At 44.2% G+C, this 22,364-nt stretch overlaps 3 protein-coding genes across 3 annotated transcripts; all 3 read right to left on the minus strand.

Annotated features, from left to right (window-relative positions):
* Positions 1 to 1,462, minus strand: LOC119655056 (collagenase-like). Its single transcript, XM_038060747.1, has 2 exons — positions 1,155 to 1,462; positions 1 to 1,094 (listed from the first exon to the last, which is right to left on the minus strand). The coding sequence occupies exons 1-2, from the start codon at positions 1,218 to 1,220 to the stop codon at positions 372 to 374; spliced, it is 789 nt and encodes a 262-aa protein (XP_037916675.1). The 5' UTR covers positions 1,221 to 1,462; the 3' UTR covers positions 1 to 371.
* Positions 1,463 to 5,561: 4,099 nt separating this feature from the next.
* LOC119655126 (collagenase-like) lies at positions 5,562 to 7,116 on the minus strand. The gene is made up of 3 exons (XM_038060855.1): positions 6,716 to 7,116; positions 6,565 to 6,660; positions 5,562 to 6,431 (listed from the first exon to the last, which is right to left on the minus strand). The coding sequence occupies exons 1-3, from the start codon at positions 6,761 to 6,763 to the stop codon at positions 5,700 to 5,702; spliced, it is 876 nt and encodes a 291-aa protein (XP_037916783.1). The 5' UTR covers positions 6,764 to 7,116; the 3' UTR covers positions 5,562 to 5,699.
* Positions 7,117 to 15,514: 8,398 nt separating this feature from the next.
* LOC119655332 (collagenase-like) lies at positions 15,515 to 16,626 on the minus strand. The gene is made up of 2 exons (XM_038061175.1): positions 16,502 to 16,626; positions 15,515 to 16,332 (listed from the first exon to the last, which is right to left on the minus strand). Exons 1-2 carry the CDS (start codon positions 16,550 to 16,552, stop codon positions 15,574 to 15,576), a joined length of 810 nt encoding a protein of 269 aa, XP_037917103.1. The 5' UTR covers positions 16,553 to 16,626; the 3' UTR covers positions 15,515 to 15,573.
* Between the last annotated feature and the right edge of the window lie 5,738 nt (positions 16,627 to 22,364).

The raw sequence follows: 22,364 nt of genomic DNA on the forward strand, positions 1-22,364 counted from the left end.
TCATTTTATTTTGAAACTTCTTCCTCGAATATTGAAACTTATAACTTTCTTCGCTACAATTCAAAGAAACAATTGCGAACATTTTTTGTATTTTACTGTTCTGCTGCTATATTTAATTTTAGACTTGTGGACAATTGGGTGCATTTTATCTAACCAAACTGACCCAGCAGCAGAACTCATATTTTTATAGTATAGTTGGAATAGTTCATGTTTTTGTTTTTCCCAATTGTAAAAGGGAATGTTTAGCATGCATGAGCAATCCACTAAATTACAGATGCATCACAGAATTTTAGAGACCTAAAATCAAACAGCTTTTGTTCAGCCAACAATCACATTTTACACAATCTTGCACTAGCATTATACGACACCATCTAAATACCCGTTTTCTCATGAATCCAGTCCAGGTATGATCCCACTCGTGTATATCCTGACGAAGAGTTCAGTGCACATCCATCGGCTCCAAATGAAGTTATTCCAATCTGAACATAGTCTCCATTATGGTCCTTAACAACCAGTGCTCCTCCTGAATCACCAGCGCACGTACCATCCGACATCGTATTGTATCCTTCTGTGCAAATAATCTTTGACAATTCAGGACTCTCTGGAAAATCAACGCAGTGTGAACTGGGTACGATTTTCACATGTGTGTAAAGGAGGTCAGTTCCCAACTTAAAGTCATGACTGCTATATCCAAACCCCATAACAATGGCCACGACGTTGATGAAATCATTCTTACTATCACTGACTGGTACTAATTTAACAGGTTGAATTCCTGATGAAAATTTTACATCCTTTTCCAATTTGACTAAGGAGATATCATTTCTCAATGGCGAAGGACTGTACTGTTCGTGAACAATAAATTCATGGGATTTTATATTATGAGGGAACTTCGAAGTATCTGTCGATCCGAAAGATACGCTTATATTATCAAAGGGTTGAATACAGTGTGCGGCTGTAAGTACCCATCTCTTAGATATAATTGAACCACCACAACTCCCAATTTCATCTTTGTTACTAACTTCTAGGAATACATTCCAAGGAAAATCGTTGGGTTCAGCTCTGTGACCTCCAGAAATGCGTTCGGTGAAATTTCCCTGTGAAAAGAAGGAACAACCAATCGAGCTCAGTATCTTTTGTGCTCTGACATCACTTACTTTGCTGGTTAACAGAAATAGTCCCATCAGAGAGAAAACGTAAGCAAAAAATGGGTTTTCTGTCATTTCAACGGCTGCTTCCCTGATGGATTGACAATGAATAATCCAAAGAAAGATTAGTTTATGCTGAAGGATATTCTATCGAAGGCGCTTGCATACAAAGCTTCACCAATTGCCCTTAAACAGTATATTTACACTTTTCTTCTAGATCGTCTTTTCGTCCCCATTGCTGGGATACTCTGAACTGGCCAATAGCCTTCTGAAATTCAAAACTCTGACTTAGGAAAAAAGCAAACTTAAACTGCTCATAAAAGATATTGCAGCATTCATGCAAGCTTAATAAGTTCACTCGATATATCGCCTTCATATCGTTTCAATCAAGTAAAGCCATTTCTAATCAAGAAATCGAGGGAAACCTCATGACCAATTTAATTGAAATTAGATTCACCCCCAGAATTTGTTGACATATGGAATTCAGTTTATCGCTTCTATACCACTTCTTGCCATTGATTCGAAAGTATTACTCCATAAAAAAGAGCCACTGTCACCAGTTAGATAGCAGGTTCTCAGTTGAGTACTGAAGAATCTGTTCACCCCCTTATCCTTCGAGCTACATATACACTATTGTATTTGATCGGGTCCAGTTCATTGCTGCCCTCTTTGCTTCCAATTTCAAACAATGGATGCCGATTAGACCGATTTGTACTTGGATCAGTTTTACTAATTTAATACAGGAATTCCAGGTCATGTCCTTAGAGGTATAACCAATCATATTTTTGTGGGTTTACAGAGTAGAGTTTGGTATAGACTCCTGACAATGTATTCATCACCGTTTGATTTACTAAGAGAGATCACTTCAGGATTAATAGGATATTGGTCAAGAAGTTATCTGGGTTCCGGACGAAAGCGCGGACTTACTCCCAGGATGTACCAAAAAACCTGGGAGACATCTAGTTAAACGCCACAGACAGCTGTGCTACCAAATCCGATTTCAATTTCCATATAACGATCCCTGAAGTTTGTTTCTTAATGGCTGTGGTCTAAAAACTAGATAAATTGCGTCAACTAGCATAGCTTGCATAAAATTACCAAGGATCATTCAACTGACAGTGTCACACGAAATGGTTGTAAGAAGTACCTGGTTTGCATTAAAAGAGATCCAGAAACAAACGTGGGCCTCTCAAGACGTGACTACTCTGAACCAAATTAACTTGCATCACTATTTCATTGACATGTTGATCCTGGTTCGACAAAGCCCACCGTAACACTTATACGGGGAAAATGGATACCAAAATGATCACGATTACCAGACGCCATGAAGATGAAGCATCGACAAATGACCTTCACAATCACCTGAAGCATGTTATCATTGGTATGGCCGTAAACATATTTAACCATAAATGATTGATTCGAGGAAGATTGCAAGATAATATCGAAGTGAAAGGATGCTCCATAGTGGGCAATACGTCAATCTCAAAAAGCGCTGGAGAACTCCTTCAAGCAGAGATGTGACTTCATAGATAAATAAAGGAATCCTGGGAAAACCAATAGATCTGTGAAGTCGAAAAGCACAAGGACTGCAGTGGTGGAAATCTTACCAACAGGTCAGCAGCATGAAGCCAGTGTCTTAGCCAGTAGTAGTAGCCTTGAGAAAGCCTCTCGGTGAAGAGCCAACAGCGACAGCTCTTTGCTGACGCCGACGAGACGATGAGACCGTAGAACTGCCAAGGAGATACTTGCGACTAATATCAGGAATTGGAATTGGGTAGTGTGGATTGAACCGGTATTTTTAGACCGCTTTACCACGGACGAGCACTGATCCTTCCGTGAGTTCCGGGATCAACAAAGCCTAGACCTGGCCCCAAAGTAACTGAGTACACCGGTTGCTGACCCTTGCACCCGATGCACTAGTAAAAATTCTCACTGAGAACAAAAATAAATTCAAAAATCCATGCAATAGCAGAGAAAGAGGAAGAGTTGACTGCGTTCACACGCAGTACGAAAATGCGTCGCTCGTTGCAGCGCCCAACAAAATAGGCACGAAAGCTGAAATTTCTGGCATAACCCCCAAGTAAAAACAAAGCCTTGCAAAGTGATGTGGCTGTCCGCATGGGGACGACAACTCCAATACCCTACAGTTTTCCAACTCCGAAAGAGCCCCAATAAAATCTAACCGAATGGAAGAGCAGTCAACTCCTAACCAACAGCCGAAGAGGAAAGGTTCATCAGGAAATTCACTACAGTGGTTAAGCGCTTGCGCTCTACAACGTTCCCGTAAAAGACGTCAGCAAAGGCGTCAAAAACGGACTGATGGAACTAAAGAAACTATTGGACCACATTTCCTTCTACAGGTGAAAGTGGACAGCAGCGGGAGACCCACGAAAAACAGAAACAACCGCACTTACTAGCTGAGAGTACTGTGGGCACCAAACGGATTACAGACAGCCCACTGCAAAGTGAACTGGGGAAAAAATAGAAAGAAAAAGACTCGCCTGAGGGAGACTTTTCCAGGGCCCAAAGAAAAGAAGGCAAAGAGGAACAAATAGAAACAACATGGTACCCTGTTAGAGATCCTTCCAGCCAAATGCAAGAAGGTTACGAATAGTAAATCACTAACAGAAAATACGAAGAAACAAGCACGATTAGACTGTCGGCTCTGCTCATTAAATTGACATAAGGTAAAAAATTTGCAGTAGCTCTCTGTGAAATCCGTTATAAGATGAAGTCTAAAGAAAGTGGAGCATAAGCTCCTTCCATACGTTATACTGAATGGTTAACGGACTGCTGCTCACTAAAAATCAGAGATCTTGAGTAACTCCTAGGAAACAAGGATAGGTATCACTTCTGTGAATTACGAGGTCAAAAACTCGTTGTACCAAACCGAGCAGCTCGTTAGGAAACTGGATGGATAGCATGCAGGGTACGCATGCTGGTAACCTCTACTAAGATTATAGTTGCCTGCACTATGGACTATCTGAAATTTGCCAGCGTCCCGAGAGGGGAACAGAATGCCGTAGATGCGTTCACCAAGCAAAGGCTTGTAATGCAAACGAGAATTGCATTCACTGGAAGAATCATGGTCTGTTTGAAAAGAATATTTCACACACTGCGGATTCAAAACGGTTTCCAGTCTTAGGGGTGGAACTAGAAAGGGTTAGGACGCGACTGTTCACTAGTTTCTAACGCATTTCTCTTTAGAGCTCTCTAAAGCTGGACCCGGACCCGACTTCATGACGTCTCGACTTATCGGGTGGCGCTACCATCTGGGTTTGAGCCAACATTCGGTTTCAGGTTGTTGCCCAATGAAACGATATCGAACTTGCGACACAGGCTCGATGCTGTGGAGGATCATGTTTTACGGATGGAGGGGCCTAGGGCTAGGGCCTTTGAATGGGACATATTTTACCAAGACCCCAGAAGGAAACGGATCCCGGAAATGGCGCCTAAATCTGGGCTCGTAGTTTTAACCAATGGATCTACTCCAACGTTTCGGTGCCCAGGCTGCGAAGGATATAATATATATATAACCCTGATATAACTTTTGCGTCGGAATCTCTGACACCATCGGTGGATAGATATCATGCTCTTGAAAACTTCTCGCCAAGTGATCACCAGCAAATCGCAAATAATGAACCTAATAACAACAGCTTGCGAAGCGTCCAGGCCCGGAGAGGTCCAGTCTGACAACCCTTCTATTTTCTGGTGGACGCAGATTTTGCTGACCGCAGCGCGATAAATAAAAGCAAAGCTCGCGACTGACAAATCATAGTCAAAGAGCTAAATGGGAATCCGTGGGGACTTGGTTATAGCTTGTCACCTGGATAATTAGTATTCTGCGGAAACCCTGCATACTTAACATAATACCGACCAGATCAACCTTATTGTACGGATATTATTCCCCAGACATTCCATACGGATCGATGACAATAGGAAGACGTCAAGGACTCACCGCAGTTCTTATCATGAAAAATAAGAAGGCTCCAGGTCCTGGCTGTATCCTACCAGAAGATTATAAGTTGGAGTTCCGGCCAGACTTACTACCAAGCTAACCCATGCAGATATCGAGGGATTAGCTGAGATACTGCTCTATAAGCAGCTAGGGGGCCACAGTAGTATGGAAATCACGTCCACGCCCTATGAATACTGGAACGTTTCCTACGATAGCCTGCTAAGAGTCGACATACCAGAAAGGTTACGCCTGGTCGTTACGCAAAAGACGCTGAGGCAGTTGTTGCTGGTCGAACTGTTGAACGGACCCAAAGTTGACTTCAGGTAAGTTGAGTAAGTTCCCATCAATACATACTACATAACCACAGCTCAGTCAACTCAGTTTCATTAAATATCCTTTCGGAAACCCTTTTCTTGAAACGTAATGGGCACCTCCCGATTAAAAACAAACGACACAGGTTATCTTCGGGAAATTTACTGTCATCATATCTTCTGAGTGTCAAATCAACTCTTAAACGAATTTCTAGTTATGTGTTTTGAAGACAATTTTCATAAAAAAAAATGATTTCTACATAGTAAACCTGTGTTAAGTCTAATCTATGGAATGCCTGTCATCTTTCGGATCCAAGTCGAATATAGCCCTATAAGTGTATAGCCAGTTGGAATGCCTTGTCCACATCCAAACTGAGATTCAAATGAAGTTATACCGATTAGAACATACGAATTGTCATCCTTCCTCATAACTAACGACCCTCCTGAATCTCCAGCGCAACTACCAGCTGTGTTGGAATAATATCCTTGTGCACAAATAATATCTGCCCCAACCATACCCTGGACAAAATAGTTTTCGCAGTCCTTTTTCGATATAATCCGTACAATACTGTAAAGTAAAGTTGAGGACCATGTGCGTCTCTTCTCAGAGGCTCCAAATCCAATAACTATAGCTTTCTGGCCGGCAAAATCCGTTAAGGTATCATCACCCCGAACAATGCTGATAGGTTGAACATCCTTTGAAAATATTATAGGCTTCCTCACGCGTACCAGGCTAATATCGTGATGAGTTTCCCGTTTTCTGAAGCCATTATGAATAATCCAACGTCTAGAGGCTGTTTTATGTGGAAGCTTTTTGAAATAGATGGAGCCATAGGTAATAATTAAATATTCGAAGCCAAAAGTACAATGCGCTGATGTAAGAATCCAATCCGCAGATATGATGGAGCCCCCACAGTATATTGCCTCCCGGTCCTTAACTGATTTGATCCTTACGTGCCAGGGGAATTGACGTTCTTTGGCTTGCTGACCATCGGATACTCGAACAACAACATCCTCCTAGAAGTGTACCTTTTCGATTAGTGCAAAGGAATAAGATAACTGACAAAAACTTGTTTTAAACTTGGGCACTACATATTTGTATGAGATACAAGTTGCAAACTATTATAGTATCTTTTTGAACTTGGTATACCTGATTGTCGCCTACAAGCGTCGAATTAATCACTGGTTGACTTTCCTTCAACAGCTCCGCATTTTCGTTGTTTTCATCAGCGGTTACTACTGGAATCTGGAAAATCAAATAAGTAATAATATTTTTACTTTCTTACCACTCACAAAGATACCTGACAGCAGCAAGATAAGCAAAGAAAAAATGCAAGGATTAGTTGCATTTTCCAGCATTATATAAGGTCAACCCGCTCTTTCTACTAATTTTGCTGATGCGCTATGACCTCTTCCAATACAGTTGAAAGCAAGGAGTCAGAAAATATTTCGCTGAACGCAAATACTTGACTAACTAATTATGGCCTATGGATGACGATCTTGGAACTTTCTGAACGAATATGCACATCCAATGCTAATCAAAATTCAATCAAACACATCACGAGCAATTTGAATTGAACATAATGAAAAAGTGTTCTAACAATTTATTATTCTTGATTTAATTTAATTATTATTTTATGAAACAATCTAATATAATTAATTGATTTCTATTAATTTAATATAAACGGCGGAAAATTATACAGTTGCCATTCAGAAAACGAAAGCAATCTGGAAACTTTGAAGCGCGGACCTATACACAGGTTTATTTCTCCAAAGGTCAGCAATGGAAATAGATTGAACTAGGTGACCGGAAAGAAGGAACCGAACCAGCATCCTTGAAAATCCTTAATCCATTCAAGCGCACTTTATTAAGATCCCTAACCTGCAAACTAGCAATTTTCTGGACCATATCTGTCAACGGTGCAGACAACAAAGTTTAATTCGGTAATAACCATTGATATCACCTCCATATTCCAAGGAATCATCGAATTTCCTGAGATGCATCGTATGCCCACTTCCTTTCCAGACTCAGCACAATAATCATGTGATTGGTCAAAGTACCTGCTTAAGAGATGTCTCCATTTTGCAAATAGAGTCTCCGTCATCCTAATCTGAAAGTAATGAAGCTACCTCTGTACACCGAATTCCGTCCACGACGTTGTAGCTCTACCAATCTGTCTTCGTTAAGCAATTTTTTTGGCCGACCAGTTAGCGCGCGCACGATATTAAGGTAACTTTCAAAATCGTCACCTGTGGCTTGGGTGTGGTCTCACATTAATTCACGGATACCCCAGCCATCTAATTGGTCCTTAAACTGTTAATAAAAAGCCTCCCGAAAAGAGTTCCACTCGATGCATCCAACAGGCTAGGGGTTATCTCAGTGCTAATCTGCTACTCTACCTCTGGAAAGGGTCTGTGCTTGTATTACAGCAGCGTGAAATCTCCCTGTAAGGTTGAGTTGGCCAATGATTTGACGCAGAAAAGACACTGGTGAATAGTAAAAAATGTTGGTACCATCAAAAACCAGATCATAAGACGTGGTGATAGTGTTGACAAGATCTTCAGAGATGGGGTTCAGCGGTCGTAACCCGGCATCCAAGTGGCGAATACCTAGTAATAGTTCGGGTGTTCGTCAAGTTAATGAGATCTTTCAGAATTGTCTGCGTCATATCATATACTAACAATATTGGCAAGGGTCATCCCACTGCGTCTTAAAAGAAATATTGTGCCCCTTTACTGGTTACTGTATACCTATAAGTTATAGTACGTCGTTGAGGCCTATAACCGATAGGAACTCTATTATGTTCTATATTTCCAAACATTTCCTCCTGGTGTCTGATATTAAGTATTCTCCCAAGAGTCTGAGCCTACTTTGCGCAAGTTGACATCTCTTAAATCCCCAGGTGATAGTTTAGCCTGCAATGACCAGCAAGTATTCCAACTATAATCTGGAGGCTCATCTCGGCTAGATTTAAATAATCTCTCAAGCGCATGGGTTCGTGTTCCCCCATAGGCATCCTGGACTGTTCCATTCCTGGTAACTTCACTCGGTACAGTGCCCTCAGCCATTCCTCTTCATTTTTCAATATCATGTCCACGAACCCATTTTCGCCTGTGCAGAATGGCTCTGGCCTGTTTAGCGGCATCGCCACTCCTTTCCTGGTCAGCTCGACCACAGCCTCTTTCCCTTCCAACGCAGAGTATCCAGACCTTATTCAACCAGCTGAGCATGTTCAGTATGTTAAGGCATTCCCAAACCAGTTTGGAATTTACCTGATAGAACCTAAGTACCTTCATAGCCGCTTGTAGTGTACCAAATAATCGACTGCTGGTTTAAACTGTACGTCAACGCTACCCACTTCAAGTTTGCTGCGTTACTTCAACATGTTTTGAATTTCTTATCGAATTGAAACCTTGCTGTCATGTTATCATTAGTAACAGTAGTACGGGATGTCACTTAAAAAAATATCAGTCTTCCTTTGATTAAGGCAGCTCCGCATCTCGTCGATACTCCGGATATTTTGAAAATCGCCCTCCTTGCCAGCATCTTTTAATGCAGATGAAGTCTATCCTAGTGGGTCTCCAGGGATGCCGTTGGATGTGTTTTGATTACCCCTCTGATACAAGCTGTAAGCTTAGTTTCGTTCTATTTCAGGGGGAGGGATGAGAAGAGACCTCAGAAGCAACCAGACTATACAAAACCCTGTCTTTTTGTTGTTTTTTGAAGTAGAGTAGGTGAATGCGTTTACGCACAGAGTGTTGGACTCCCGCGACAGTACGCTGTCGGACTACCAACCAACAACCCTGTCATCAGAGAACTAGCCTGAAACCGTTTGACACATTACTTCGGGCTAGCCTTCACGCTCCCCCGGCTTTGGGAGCCTTTTACAACGGGCCTTTTACAACGGGAGGGGAGAGAGAGGAAGGGAGTTGTTTGTTTAGGGAATCCCTTAACATCCGGTCCTTCTGCCAGTCGAGTTCAGTCTTCTTCGCAATAAAAAGAGCCCGAACATAATGCGCAACCCGATTCCAGCTGTTAACGCTCTTCAGCATCTCTCTGACAATTTTGTGTGGGGATCCCCTTGTGTCTGCATAAAGCTGCTGACGAAGGCGGTCCTACCTCTCGCAAGAGAAAAAGGTGTGTTCAGCGTCGTCCGTCACTCCATTGCAAAACACACAATCAGGTGCTCGCGCCTTCCCAATTCTGTACAGGTAAGACTGAAAACCTCCATGCCCGCTTATAAGTTGGGTAAGGTAGTAATCAATCTCACCGTGCGTTCGGTTCAGCCATGGGTCTAAATTGTCGATGAGCCGCGTAGTCCAACTGCTCTTTGACTCATTTTGCAAGAGAGTTGCCACTCAGTAAGGGTGGGCTCACGTTCTTCACGGGTAACCACCTCTCTTAATTTCTCACCCTTACGGCGGTAGATAGCTTTGCGCTCCAAGGAGAGCAACAGGGGTCACTCCCACGATCACCATCGCTACCAGTTCGGAGACAGTGCGATAAGCAGACGCCACTCGCAAAGCTCCCCGTCTCTGTACTTGAGCAAGGAACTTACGATGCACCTCCTTGTCAAGGGCCTATACCTCCGTGCCATAAAACAAAACCGACTATGTTGCTCCCATAAGAAGACGTCTCCTAATAGATATAGTGCCCCCAATATTCATCATTATCCGACTCAAGGCCGAGTCTCCAGCTACGGCTCTGTCCGTTGCTGCTTTGATTTGCTCGAAGAAGCTCATCTTCGAGTCGATCATCTAGCGAAGATATTTAACCGCTGCTGTTGACTCTATAGTCAACCCTCCGATCGATAGGGGACGCAGGGTCAGGATTCTTCCTCGGTTTTTTCCAGTGCAAGGCTGAAACCATGAGCAGTCATCCATCCACTTACTCGTCGCACCAATATGCCAAGTCTGCTTCGCGCCTATACAATAGTGCGTCCGGCAACAAGTGCCACAATGTCGTCTACATAACCGACCAGACGCAACTCTTCGGGTATATTGAGTCTCAGCCGACTATCATGTTCAGATAATCTGCAAGAGATAGCTTGGCAAATGAAATGGGTTTTCTAGCCTAGCATATCTGTCCATCTTACGGAATTGAAGGCATTTCTGACATCAAACGTTATGAGGAGGACTATCCGTCTAGATGGGCAGCTGTGTGCCTCAATTCGATGAACCCCATCTACGGCCTTCATTACAGCATCCAATGTGGATCTCCCTGATTTGAACCCGAACTGCTCTGGGGATCGTCCTCCTCAGCAGCGCGGATCGCTTCAGCGAGTCTATCCCTGATGAGCTTTTCGGGCACTTTCTCAGCGTGTCAAGCATGCACAGCGGCTAGTATGCAAACGGGAGCTCCGGGTCTCCTTTTGGCTTGCTGATCAGCGTAAGTCCGGACACCTTCCAGCGACGAGGAAAAATTACCTCCTTCAACCAAACTTTGAACGCCCCACGCAGCAATTCTGGCCCTTAGCGGAATACCAGTTTGTAAACTTCCGCCGAGATGGCATCAAGACCTGGCGCCTTCTGGTTTTTCATAGTGTGAAAAGGGGGCAACTATCGACACTTTCCGTTCTATTGACATCAACCCGGTCCATCTGGTTGGTACTTAGTATGTTGGGGTTTCGCAGAGCCCCGATTTTTCGGGTGACACACTTATTGCCAAGTCCCCGTGATGTACTGGTGATCAATGCCCAAGAAGTTTTCCAGGACTCGCCACCATTCCACCGACGGTACCAGACATTCCGACGCAAAAGTGATGTCAGGAATGCTTCTTTCACAACCTGGGGGCCGAAACGTTGGCGTGGATCCGGTGTTTAAAATTACGAGCCCGCTTCTCACCACCATTTCCAGAATCCGTTTCCCTCTGGAATCTGGCTGAGACATGCCCCATTCAAGGACCCTGGCACTAAAATCACCGCCTATCAGGATTCACCCTCCGTGTCTGAAATGACGTGCTCCAGAGCATCAAGCCGGCACCGAAAGTCCGGCATCGTGTCATTTAGCGTCAGGTAAACGCTAAAAAACGATATCCCTAAATACCGGATCGAGGCAAACCCATTCCCTGGGCCTTCAGCAAGAATACGAAATCGAACGTCATCCCAAACACAGACGACAGCGGTGTCTGAAAAGTCGAGATGCCAAGAGACCCGGGTACCTGTTTCGGTATCGCTCGCTGATTAACACTAGATCAGCATTTACCTCCGCAGCGACCTGCACTAGGACTGATGAGCGATTGCATGTTAATTTGCAAAATGCGGATCATGGCATTCACGCCCTGGTCCTTTCCAGTTCCGCCCTAAAGATTGGACACCGTCCCGAGACCACAGTATGCACTGCAGGTCTTCGCTTGGTAATCTATCCGAGTGCATCTTCGGCCTGCTGTCCTCCTGTCCGGTACTTTGCGAGTAGCTGACATGTGCCCATTGTCTAGACACTTGTGGCACTTGGTAGGAACTATCCACATTTGTGCTAGCATACTACCCATCCAATTTTGATTTTCACGCTGCTAAGGAGTTTTCTCGGGACTTCCACAACGGCGAGTTTATGGCTCCGAGCATTTCCAGAGGTGATATCTATCTGGGCATTTGTTACCTCTAGACATTACGCTTTATCGCCTCCTTCAGTTCAGCCTTTTCTGTTAGGCAATCAAGATCCCGGATGTCAAGGGAGTACATAGGCTCTAGGCTAGAAACCAGTGCCTTCTGCTATTCTCCTCCTAATCTCTACTATTGCTAGTCATTTACGGGCCCAGTCCGTAGAATTCGACGAGAACTGCGCCGCCTCTCGTTTTCTGTTTCTACTCCGTTGTCTTTGGGTTTCATCCTGTAGCGGATTTCACTAAGGACTCGCGCAAATGTCTTGCTTTCCGTCGGTTTAATGAGCAGAGCCGACGGTCTAGTCCTTCTTCGTTTCCTCGTCTTTTGGCTTGGTGTTTGGTTTGCAACCTTGTCTTTAAAGAGACGGATCTCTTGTGGCGTAGTCAGTCGTTTTCTTATCACTTATCCTTCTTCGCGTTTTTTTGGGGCCTAGAAACTACTTTGATAAAGTCTCTTTCAGGTACGTCGTCCTGTTTCTCCTTTTTCCCCAGTTTGCTTTGCAAAGGATTCTCTTCAGTTTGTTCGGCACAAGCAGCGTTCTCGGCGGGGATTGCGGATGTTTCTGCTTTCCTATCGTCTTCCGCTGTTCTCCACGTTCGCCTGTAAAAGGAGATGTGGTCCAATATTTCCTCCAGTTCCATCAGCCCGTTTTTGGCGCCTTATCTGACGTTTCTCTGGAGGAAGGTTGCCGACCACCCCCGCGCATTTCCTGATTAGCCCCTCCTCTGCGGCTCTAGCTCGGGGGGTCGACTGCACTTGCACTCAGTTCGTGTCCGAATCCATCTGCTCAGGACTAGCGATTCCGACTGGACTTTTTTCGGAACAGAGTGACTACAGGCTATTGGAGTTTGCGCTCCTGCACCGTAAGTCGCACCACTTGGTAAGACTTCCTCTTTATTTTGGCGTCCCGGTGTTATATCAGGTATGTCAGCCTTCGCTGCATCTTTCGCTGATCGCTGCGGTGAACGATACATTTTTGTGCTACGCGAAACGCACTCAACTCTTGTTTTGTTTGTTTAGGTTTATTCTCAATGGAAAATTCACCAGCGCATTGTGTGTAAGGGAGCGGGCCACAATAGTCAGGAGCGGGTGTACCTTCGGGGAGACTGCCCTTAACCCTATTCTCTGAGGTCTGACCTGCACTTAACTGATCCCGGAATTCACGAACGAATCAGCGCACGAACGGGGCAACGCGGTCTACTATTAGCGGTTCAATGCACACTAACCGACCGGCGTCCCGAAGGGACTGGCTCCTGATGCACGTCATAACTACCACCCTCGCAGGACTAGGCTCACATCACCCCAGCAACGTCGACAGATAACTGTTGACGGCTCCGGGGACTCCTAGTGTATCCCGACGTGTACCTGGCATTTGCGGTTCGCTCTTAACCGAGAAGCTTTCTCGAGGCTACTACCTAGGACGCAGGTATATTGCCAGCTAAGGGGCCAGAACTACTTACTTGGGCACCTCACACCACGTATCGTAATCGACCTGTTACTCGGTTATAGACCACCCCATACATTCACATGCCCACAAAGTCGCCCCACCTGTAGAATCGGCTACCTATATATTATTATTAGGGTTTCTTTGGAGCTCGCTTAGTATGGCAACTTTCACCTCCGATGCATAGGTGCTCTACAAGAGCAGGTCTTGAACCCAACAGTGATTGAAATTGATATGACTCAACTTCATTTTCTCAATGTTGTTATCGGCGTTTTAAGCTCAGGACACCAACCGTCTGCCTGCTGTTCTGGCCCTCCATTGCATCGCAGAGCATGCACTTGAGATCTTTGTCACATTCCTGGACCATGTGATCCTTTCCACAAAGGAAATCTTCTCTCTAAGGTGACAAGCTACCTATACAATACATATCGTCCCAACGTCCAGCAACTCGCGCGCTTCCCCTGCTGGTCGTCTAATGGTCGCCGTCGGTGTGCCTCCATCCGCCTTTCTGAAGCTTACTATAGATGCCTCCTGTAAGTCATGCAGCTCAAATTGCTCTGCTAAGCTAGTGCCAATTTCTGCCTTAGAAGTGATCCCGTCTAATCCTTACATTGGATAGATATTTCAATGCGGAAACTTTCGGATTTGCTCTCTTCAAACCTTCTCAACTCCTGCATAAGATCCCCCCTTCTGTTGCCTCCGGATCTCGCTGGCATTTCTCAACAAATTTTTGAGGTCGGCGTAACATTTCATCTTTGTTTGTATGTCTGTGTGACATACCTCCAGTGCTAGAAATGATATTGCCTTGGGGTGGACCCCATTTTTTCTATCTTCTTTCTGGCCTTTTTTAGATCTGCCGATTGGACGATTGAACTAGGTCGCGTTCTTTTTAATTGGACATTGACTTCATTGCTGGCGTTAGTGCTTTGGATGTTTCCTTCGAAAGTTTTAATCCCTGTCCTGATTCGAGTGACATAACCTTTTGGTTTTTTGGGATCCTCTTGGTTGCAAGGGTGTTAGTCCTTCTTTTGCCCAACTCGTCTGCTTCTCCATACATCTTCATGCATACAGTCTACTACAGTCGAGGGATATAGGCAATGGGAAGCCTGCTTGCTCACTACTAAAAACTGGCACTGGAGTAAGTTTGCTCAATGTCTCTTTGTTCATATTTGGTTACTGATGCGAGTCCCTTCCCATTATTATTACTAACAAATTAATAATGTGTATTGATCCAGTGGCCCCTTTTGGAACAATCCCACCGTTGCTCCTATCTCCTGTACAGCTTCTTCCTAGTGACTGTCCAGATGCCTGTAATCACTTCGGCCGGATTCGCCCTCCTTCTCCGGTGAAGCCACGGGGCCTCATTCGCTAGAAGATCCACTGCCTCACTAGATACTGTCCTATATGTCCTGCACCCGTTCAGCGCAATGGACCGATATGATGAACTTTCCAGGGCAAACGCCCAGACAAGAACCGCGTATAGCAGCATGGGTTTCACCACCCCCCGAATAACCAGCCGGCGACTAGATTTTGAGCCTCCAATATTTGGCATCATCCTTGCAATAGACGAGTTAGCCTTTGCTGCTGTTGTTTTAGCCAGTAGTCTGTCTGAACCAGGAATCCGGCAGTTTGTGGGTAAATGAATTTCACCTTGATTCAACAGCCAAATTTCTTGGTTCCACCAGTAATTTTTACTGAAGTGGAACTTCCGTCGTAGCATTTTAGAGTTGCATGCAAAGCCGCCTGGAAATTTTCTTCCTCGAAAGCTCCAGTGAACGACCCAGCTATCCTGGTTTTTCCACTTCTGTTCTTCACCCGACCGCCACCTCCCCCATTTCTGATATTGAGAAAGATGGTCTGGTGGTCACTGCGGTGTAGTGTTCGCTCACCCGTCACACCATCCCTCTCGCCAACGATGCGCTTAGGAGCCACGAAAGGTGGGCATCCAACATTGATTAGTACGATGTGCATTCAAGTTGGTAGTGTCATTTATCAGCAACATCTCTTTTGTTCTCGTCAACCGACCCTAAAGTCCAATATTCAGAAACCTTACCAACTTTTCAATCATATATTGCCAAACAGCTTCCATTTTATTTCAAACTATAAAATATAACTAGCCAGTAATCGGAATACCAGTTTGGTTACTGATCCATTCTAAAAAGGAGCCAACTCGAACATATCCTGATGGATACCCAACTGTACATCCTTTAGTAGATACAAATGCATCTATCCCCACTTGAATATATTGATCGGCATCATTTTTAATGACCATTGGACCACCTGAATCTGCGTGACATATGCTGTCATTTTTTGAAGTATATCCCTTAGCACATATGACACTATCCGCAACAATGTCGGTTTCGTAATATTCTTTACAGACGTCGTTAGATATGATCGAAACTCTCGTATAAAGTAGATCCGTTGATTCTTGCGGATTTACATCTGATGTATATCCAAATCCCATAACAGTTGCTACTTTATCAACCAAATCATTGTTAATGTCACTCAGCGGTATAAGAGTTATAGGCTGAATACCAGGTGTGAAATTTAGGGCCGATTCCAGCTGCACCACAGCTATGTCGTTGTTTTTGTTTATAGGATTATACCCTTCATGTGCGACGCTATGGTTAGCGGAAATGATGACGGGGAAGGTGTAGACATTCGTTGAACCAAAATATAAATCAACACTTTCGTTTAACCCAACAATGCAGTGCGCTGCTGTAAGGATCCAGGTCTCAGACAATATCGACCCTCCGCACGTTGATGCCCTCTGGTTTCCAGTTGATAGGATATACACGTACCAGGGGAACTCATTGGCTTGAGCTGGCACGCCTCCGCTTATTAAGTTTATAGGGATCACACTACCACAGCACTAAAAATTACAATTTCGAAATTAGTGGACGAATCTATCAAAGGACATAAGGATTGCGACATTGAGGAAAGAAATTTGTTCGGAACTCTTAGATAGGTTGGATAGTTCTAAGGAATTTATGAAGAGTCCTTGCTTACTTCGGTTTTGTAATTTAAAATAAAGATCTTACATTGCTTGTGTAAACACAAACTTGGCACACCAGAAAGAAAATAGACTTCATTTTCTAGTTTGGCGAACGCTCTTCAAAGGCTTCTATATATAGCGCAAGAATCTAAAGGGACGAACAAGTAATTTGTTATGCTCGTTTAATCTGAATGTTGCACTTCTCGTTCCGCTTGTTATGTAGTCACGCATTAGCAACTAACATAAATGCATTCCAATAAATTACATAAACAAAGCAACTTAAAAGTTTGACATAGTAACTAGCCATTGCCGGCCCCAGTTGAGAAAAGAATAGCACCTGCAACCAACATAGCTGAAGGTCCCGCAGTGACAGTCGTCTAGAGTCGTTAAGTTGGTATATATAACCCGCACACGTACCGGTATGCTTACCTCCTTTCAGGTCGGTCGGATGGCTGAATAGTTTTCAATCGATCAGAGGCCGTCTGCACAGTCGAAACCGGGGGTAGCTGGCCCCCTTACACGTTTCGGTTGCCGCTTAAATATGGACCGCAGGGTAACTAATAGACGTTCTTATCAGCCATAACAAAGCTATCATTGCACCGGAAAGTCAAAGAAAAAACAAAAAGCCTTCTTTGTCGACCAAGGTTTCACAAGAGAGAGAGCATTGCACTAACTGTGGTAAGGTTCCTTCCCTATGACCAAACTGAGAGATAACCACCGTATTACCAGCACTTTAATAAGCTCGCGTAGGCAGTGAAAAAAAATAGATTATAAGAACCTTCTTCTCTTCTCTTCAGAGTGCAAGGTACAGGGGGAGATAATGCAGCCTGTCAATGACAATGTCTGAGGTCTGCTCCGAATATGTTTTACAAAAAACCTAATCTCGATACATACATTTCGACATTTGGAGTTGTGAACCCTTAGGAAGCAATAAAGTAAGGGCTGTATATGCCAGTAAGCGAACTAGTACCAATTCAAAGGAAACTTCGCTTCGTTCAAACCATTAGAAAGTGTACAATTTTGATACAATTGATACTCGGTGGTTTTCTTCAAAATCCTGCTGCATTGCCTATAGCACAACAAGCCACTCACGCTACTCCGAAAAAGTCTTCAACCTTGTTTCATTCACGTGTGCCCGTAAGGGTCAAAATTCGCAACCTCCAGACTAAACCACGCAACGAAACATAACAGTCTAAACTTCTGACATGGATTCCGCTATCTTCGATGCACCAGTTCCTCTCCAGCTTGGAGTACGCTTCTTAGTCAGACGATATACTCGAGTACAGCAAAAGCATAGTTAGCTCAGCTTTACCACCCTTGTCAAACTTACAAGAGAGGGCAAACCCGAGTGTGCTCATCAAGTCTTACGAGCCCACCAATCGACTGATAAATTTCAGAGCAACCCGTTTGTCTATGTAACTGATTCCGTCTTCCCTACTCGATTATTGTAACAAAATGGAAAGGGCTTAAGATCCAAACTGGGAGTTACCCATCTATGCTCAACAGCATCTATCGTCTGTTTGCACGTCGTCAGTCAACTGGGGGTGCCAATTAAGCAAACCTTCCAGATTAAACCCATCTACACCCCCTTCTGCCACCCATACGATTCTGTTATCTTTCATGTCCACCAAACAGGACCAAGACTAAAAAAAAAGACGTTTCGCTTCGCCTAATACTTTTAGGTTTCTTCTGTGTACTTCCTTTGTGCTTTCCCTACCCGCTTGTACTAAGGATGATTTGACAATTTGCGCGAATTGCAAACTATCCCGTTTCCGTCCCTCCCTTTCCTCGTCTAGTGAGTTTTAAATCTACCCGACATCAACTGGTCTAATCACCCCAGCTTTCATTCCGTCCCATCTACCATTACCCCTATCCGCTACTACTATCTTCTTTGGAGGTTTTTCCTGCCATACGATTAGGCACTGTGATGATGCATTTTCACTGTTACAAACTCAATAAACACGGTATCCAGCCACAGCATCAACCAGTCTGCACCTTTATCTCTTTCTTGATTATATCTTTTAACGTCGAAAGGAAACCCTCCTTGCCATACGCAGCGCTCCCAAAGTAATAACTGTCCAATTCCATTGAGGAAATGATAGTATCCTCTACCATCCAAGCAGTGGAGTGCGAAGTTTTGGGTGACACTACTAACCGCCAAATAATCCGCTCCCAACTCGTACTAGTTGAAACCTCCATCAAGAGCCGCCGGCATAGCGCGCCTCTCTAATAGTGGCTCAATTAGTAAGAGCAGAGGATTACGGCTGGATTTGATAACTGCGCCAGAAGCGTCAGGAGATTCTGACTATGAAGTAGGCAATCTTCCATACCTCAAGCTTTTGATGATCCTCCTTAGAGTCTGCAGAAGGCCCAGCAAAAACTCAATCTCGAACTGAGTCAATAGGAAAAGCTCAATTACACCCCTCCATCATACCTCGAGATCCACGTTCAGAGACGCATAAAACGTTATGATTGGCATTTCGTTAGCATCCTAGTTCATTCATCACGCTTACCTGCTCTTCCCTGCGGGAAGTTCTTGGCATCTAATTCCACCAGCTCATCAGTGATCCGTTTCTTATCCAAGGAATCCATAGTATCGAAAAGGCTCTTACTCAACTTGCTAATTACGTCAAAAAAAGACCGTTGTCCATATCAGAGGGATTAGATTACGGCATGAAGAAGTTGCCGGGTTTCGCCTTCTGTCTCTTCCAGCCACCAAGAACGTCTTAGAGTAGACTCTTGATTTCTTCCTTTCCAAACTTGTCAAGCAGTGCCCAATCTAATTTCCTTGAGCATCCTCGTATGTCCAAACTCCAAGTAGTGCCCATTCCAATTTCCTTGAGCATCCTCTTATGTCAAAACCGAAGCGAAGCTCCGTCGACCTAACTCAAGACCGACTTCTATACTCTCAGCTAACTTTAGCATCAATCAACTGGGATCGCATATTAGCTAACTTAGCTAACTTAAGGGGCGATGAAGCTCGTCACACTTTTCACAACAATCTTCCTGATCCCCACTTAGGTTCCTTCTTGTCCATATATCTGTGCTCCTATCCTCCATGAAATCAATTATAGAAAAGGCACATAAGCGATACTTGCTTAGAGCCAAACCTTTCCAATGCGCGGAGATTTCAAGCCGATTTGACCCCAGGTTCAGAATTGCCGTAAGGATACTAAATCCTTCACGATTTCCATCAACTTCCATGACTCCACTGCATTTCTAATGAACAATTCTCTTATTTACTTTGTTCTTACCTAGTTCGTGTTTTCCTTAACATCTTCTCCCTCTTCTACATTTCTTGTAGATGTAAAATATCCAATCGCTCAGCGTTCCCTCCTCCCCCCCCCCCCCCCGATCTTACTGCGTCCTTGAGTTTGGCATTGATTATCCTAAAACCAATAGCGGGCTTGATCCCAATGGGGTTCTTAATTATCTTCTTATCAACTGTGTATGTTACCTTCCTTTCACGGTACCCGAAATTTCCAAGAAAAATCTCAAATAATGTTACTTTCTGCACCTTTGAAAAGAGAGCCTTTTTATCCCTTTTCTCAAAAGAGACCTTACTTTAACTGTGTTCCGCTGTCCTATGTCACTTGCCCCTAAAATCCTTAGAAGATATGACAGCTGATGGTTCACCACATACTTCGGTCACCTTATAACACTGCCTCGAATCTACCTGACCTTACCAACTTTCTTTTTAAACGCTTTAATTAAATTCCCGCCCCTTTTGCCTTAATTATGATACCACCCGCCTTTGCACGTTTCTAACCGATCCTACAGGGTAGGTAGGTATCAGTGGTCATCTGTTTGGATGCCACAAACTCCTAAGACCTTGACAGCTGTTATGAGAGCTTGGAGGCAGAGTCCAGTCTGCTCAGATCTTCAGAGTCAGCCCGTAGTATTCACGAAAAAAAGCAGCTACCCCACGCTGCAACTATAGATCTCTCTCAGGTGAATGATTTACCTAGTGTCCAGCTTGATTCTAACAGGAGTTGCGCTATCGCAAAGGAAATGCCTGTCCTCCTATTCTCCGCAGTTTCGGCAATGCGAATTGTAGGGTATGCAGAGTTTATGGACATTGCCCCCTATTGACCAGTGCCCCTGCAGATCGCCGTAATTTCGTATGCACATCTGGAACAAGAGCTCTCGCGATCAGGTTTTTTATATGTAGGCCAAATCCTCCTTAACTTGGTAAGTCCTTGCCGTCTAAAACCGGGGCTATTAAGTAGTGCGAGTAGATTCCACCCTTGACAGTCGCGGTCTAGCATCCGGACTAAGGTAATCTAATAACACTGCACGCTACAACGTATTTAATACAGAGGTCAAGAGGGAGGAGGTATAAGAGTACATTGAGAGCATCTGCCGGACGGGACTGCACAGCCCCTATAGCACCTGCATACGTGAATCTGCCACCATACAGTATAGCCATATGATGGGACGCAGCACATCCAATGTACATCTAGAGAACCATCCTAAGGCGAACACCTCATTCCTTTTCAAAGCTCTCAATTCTAAGTTTCAAACTCCAATTTTGCTTTGGATCCAGGATTACACCCAGATACTTTACGTTTACATTGGAGGAAAGAAACAATCTTTCTTCATTCAGCCGCGGGAGGTAGAATATGAGTACCCTTACCTCGGTAGTGAATAACATCAGTTCCGTTTTGGTTGTATTTATGCCAACTCCGCATCTTGCGCACGACGGGCTCTGGGGTCCCCAAAAATAAAGAAGTGAAGCTGATTGGTCGAAAATCCTTCGTGGACTCATGGTTACGCCTGCCCATTTCGATATGAAAAGCACTTGTTCGCGTCTACAAAATAATAGTACGTATCCCAAAAAGAACAGCTCCGGTAAATCTCGATAAGCCACGGTCACAACCCCTTCTTGCTGCTTCTGTAGCATGACTGGCATTATACTATCTGGGCTCGGAGATATATAGCATATACGGAGAAACTGGTTATAGCCCAGCCAGTCTTATCCTCGGTAATTACGGATTTGATGGTCTCACACGGCTGGGGTGGCTTCATACTATCCAAGCAAGACTTTCACTCGCTGGTGGGGAAGTACGTTCGAACCAGCAGCTCCTAAGGTTCACCAGATCCACACCACGCTTCTGTTTTTGTTCGACCTCGTATTGAGGTCAATTGCGTTTAAAAGCGGTGGGCTTCGCCTTCTGCTCGTCTGCCAGACGTTTACTGTTATATTCCTTAATAATTGCCTGGGTATTTAGCGAGATTCTTTTCATCCCCCTCGTCGATAGAACCGGCCTCCTTATCCTTCACAATCTGCCTCCTTATTCTTCGCAATATGCTTGGTCTTCTGGTACTGGCTCTTGAGCAGGACTCCAGTGGACCTCAGTTTATAGCCGGTTTTCGGTAACCAACCTTCTTATCAGTCCTTGCTTTCGAGCTGACCCCCAACTTCGACCGTTTCGGGTTAGGAGTACTATGTCCGGTACTCGCTACACCTAGCTTGACAACAACTTCTCCATTGCAGGGTAGACGATCCCAGGACTATTGCCTAATATTCATCCCTTTCAATTTCGGATACCAAACTTCAAAAAATAGATACTCGACTTTCTTTAATTATGCTGGCTCAGAAAGAGATCTCCCACTTTATTCCCGGATTGTAAACACTTTGTCGGATTCTCGCTTTTCCTCCCCTTTCCGCCACAACGAAGAACAACTCCTTCTTTTTAAGCTAACGGCAATTCGACTGATTTGACTTTCTTGATTGGCTTTATCCGCTTTTCAAATGCGGGATGAATATGTTACACCATAGGTTTCATTTACACGTCCTAGTGTCTTAAAATTGTGGACAATCCTATCTTTCCTCTAATCCAACCCTGTTTTTCTTAATTTCCTAAACTCTCAATATAGTTTGGAGTTATAACAGGCGGCTGTTTGCC

The sequence above is a fragment of the Hermetia illucens genome, chromosome 4 (assembly GCF_905115235.1).
Source record: "Hermetia illucens chromosome 4, iHerIll2.2.curated.20191125, whole genome shotgun sequence".
Lineage (NCBI taxonomy): Eukaryota > Metazoa > Arthropoda > Insecta > Diptera > Stratiomyidae > Hermetia > Hermetia illucens.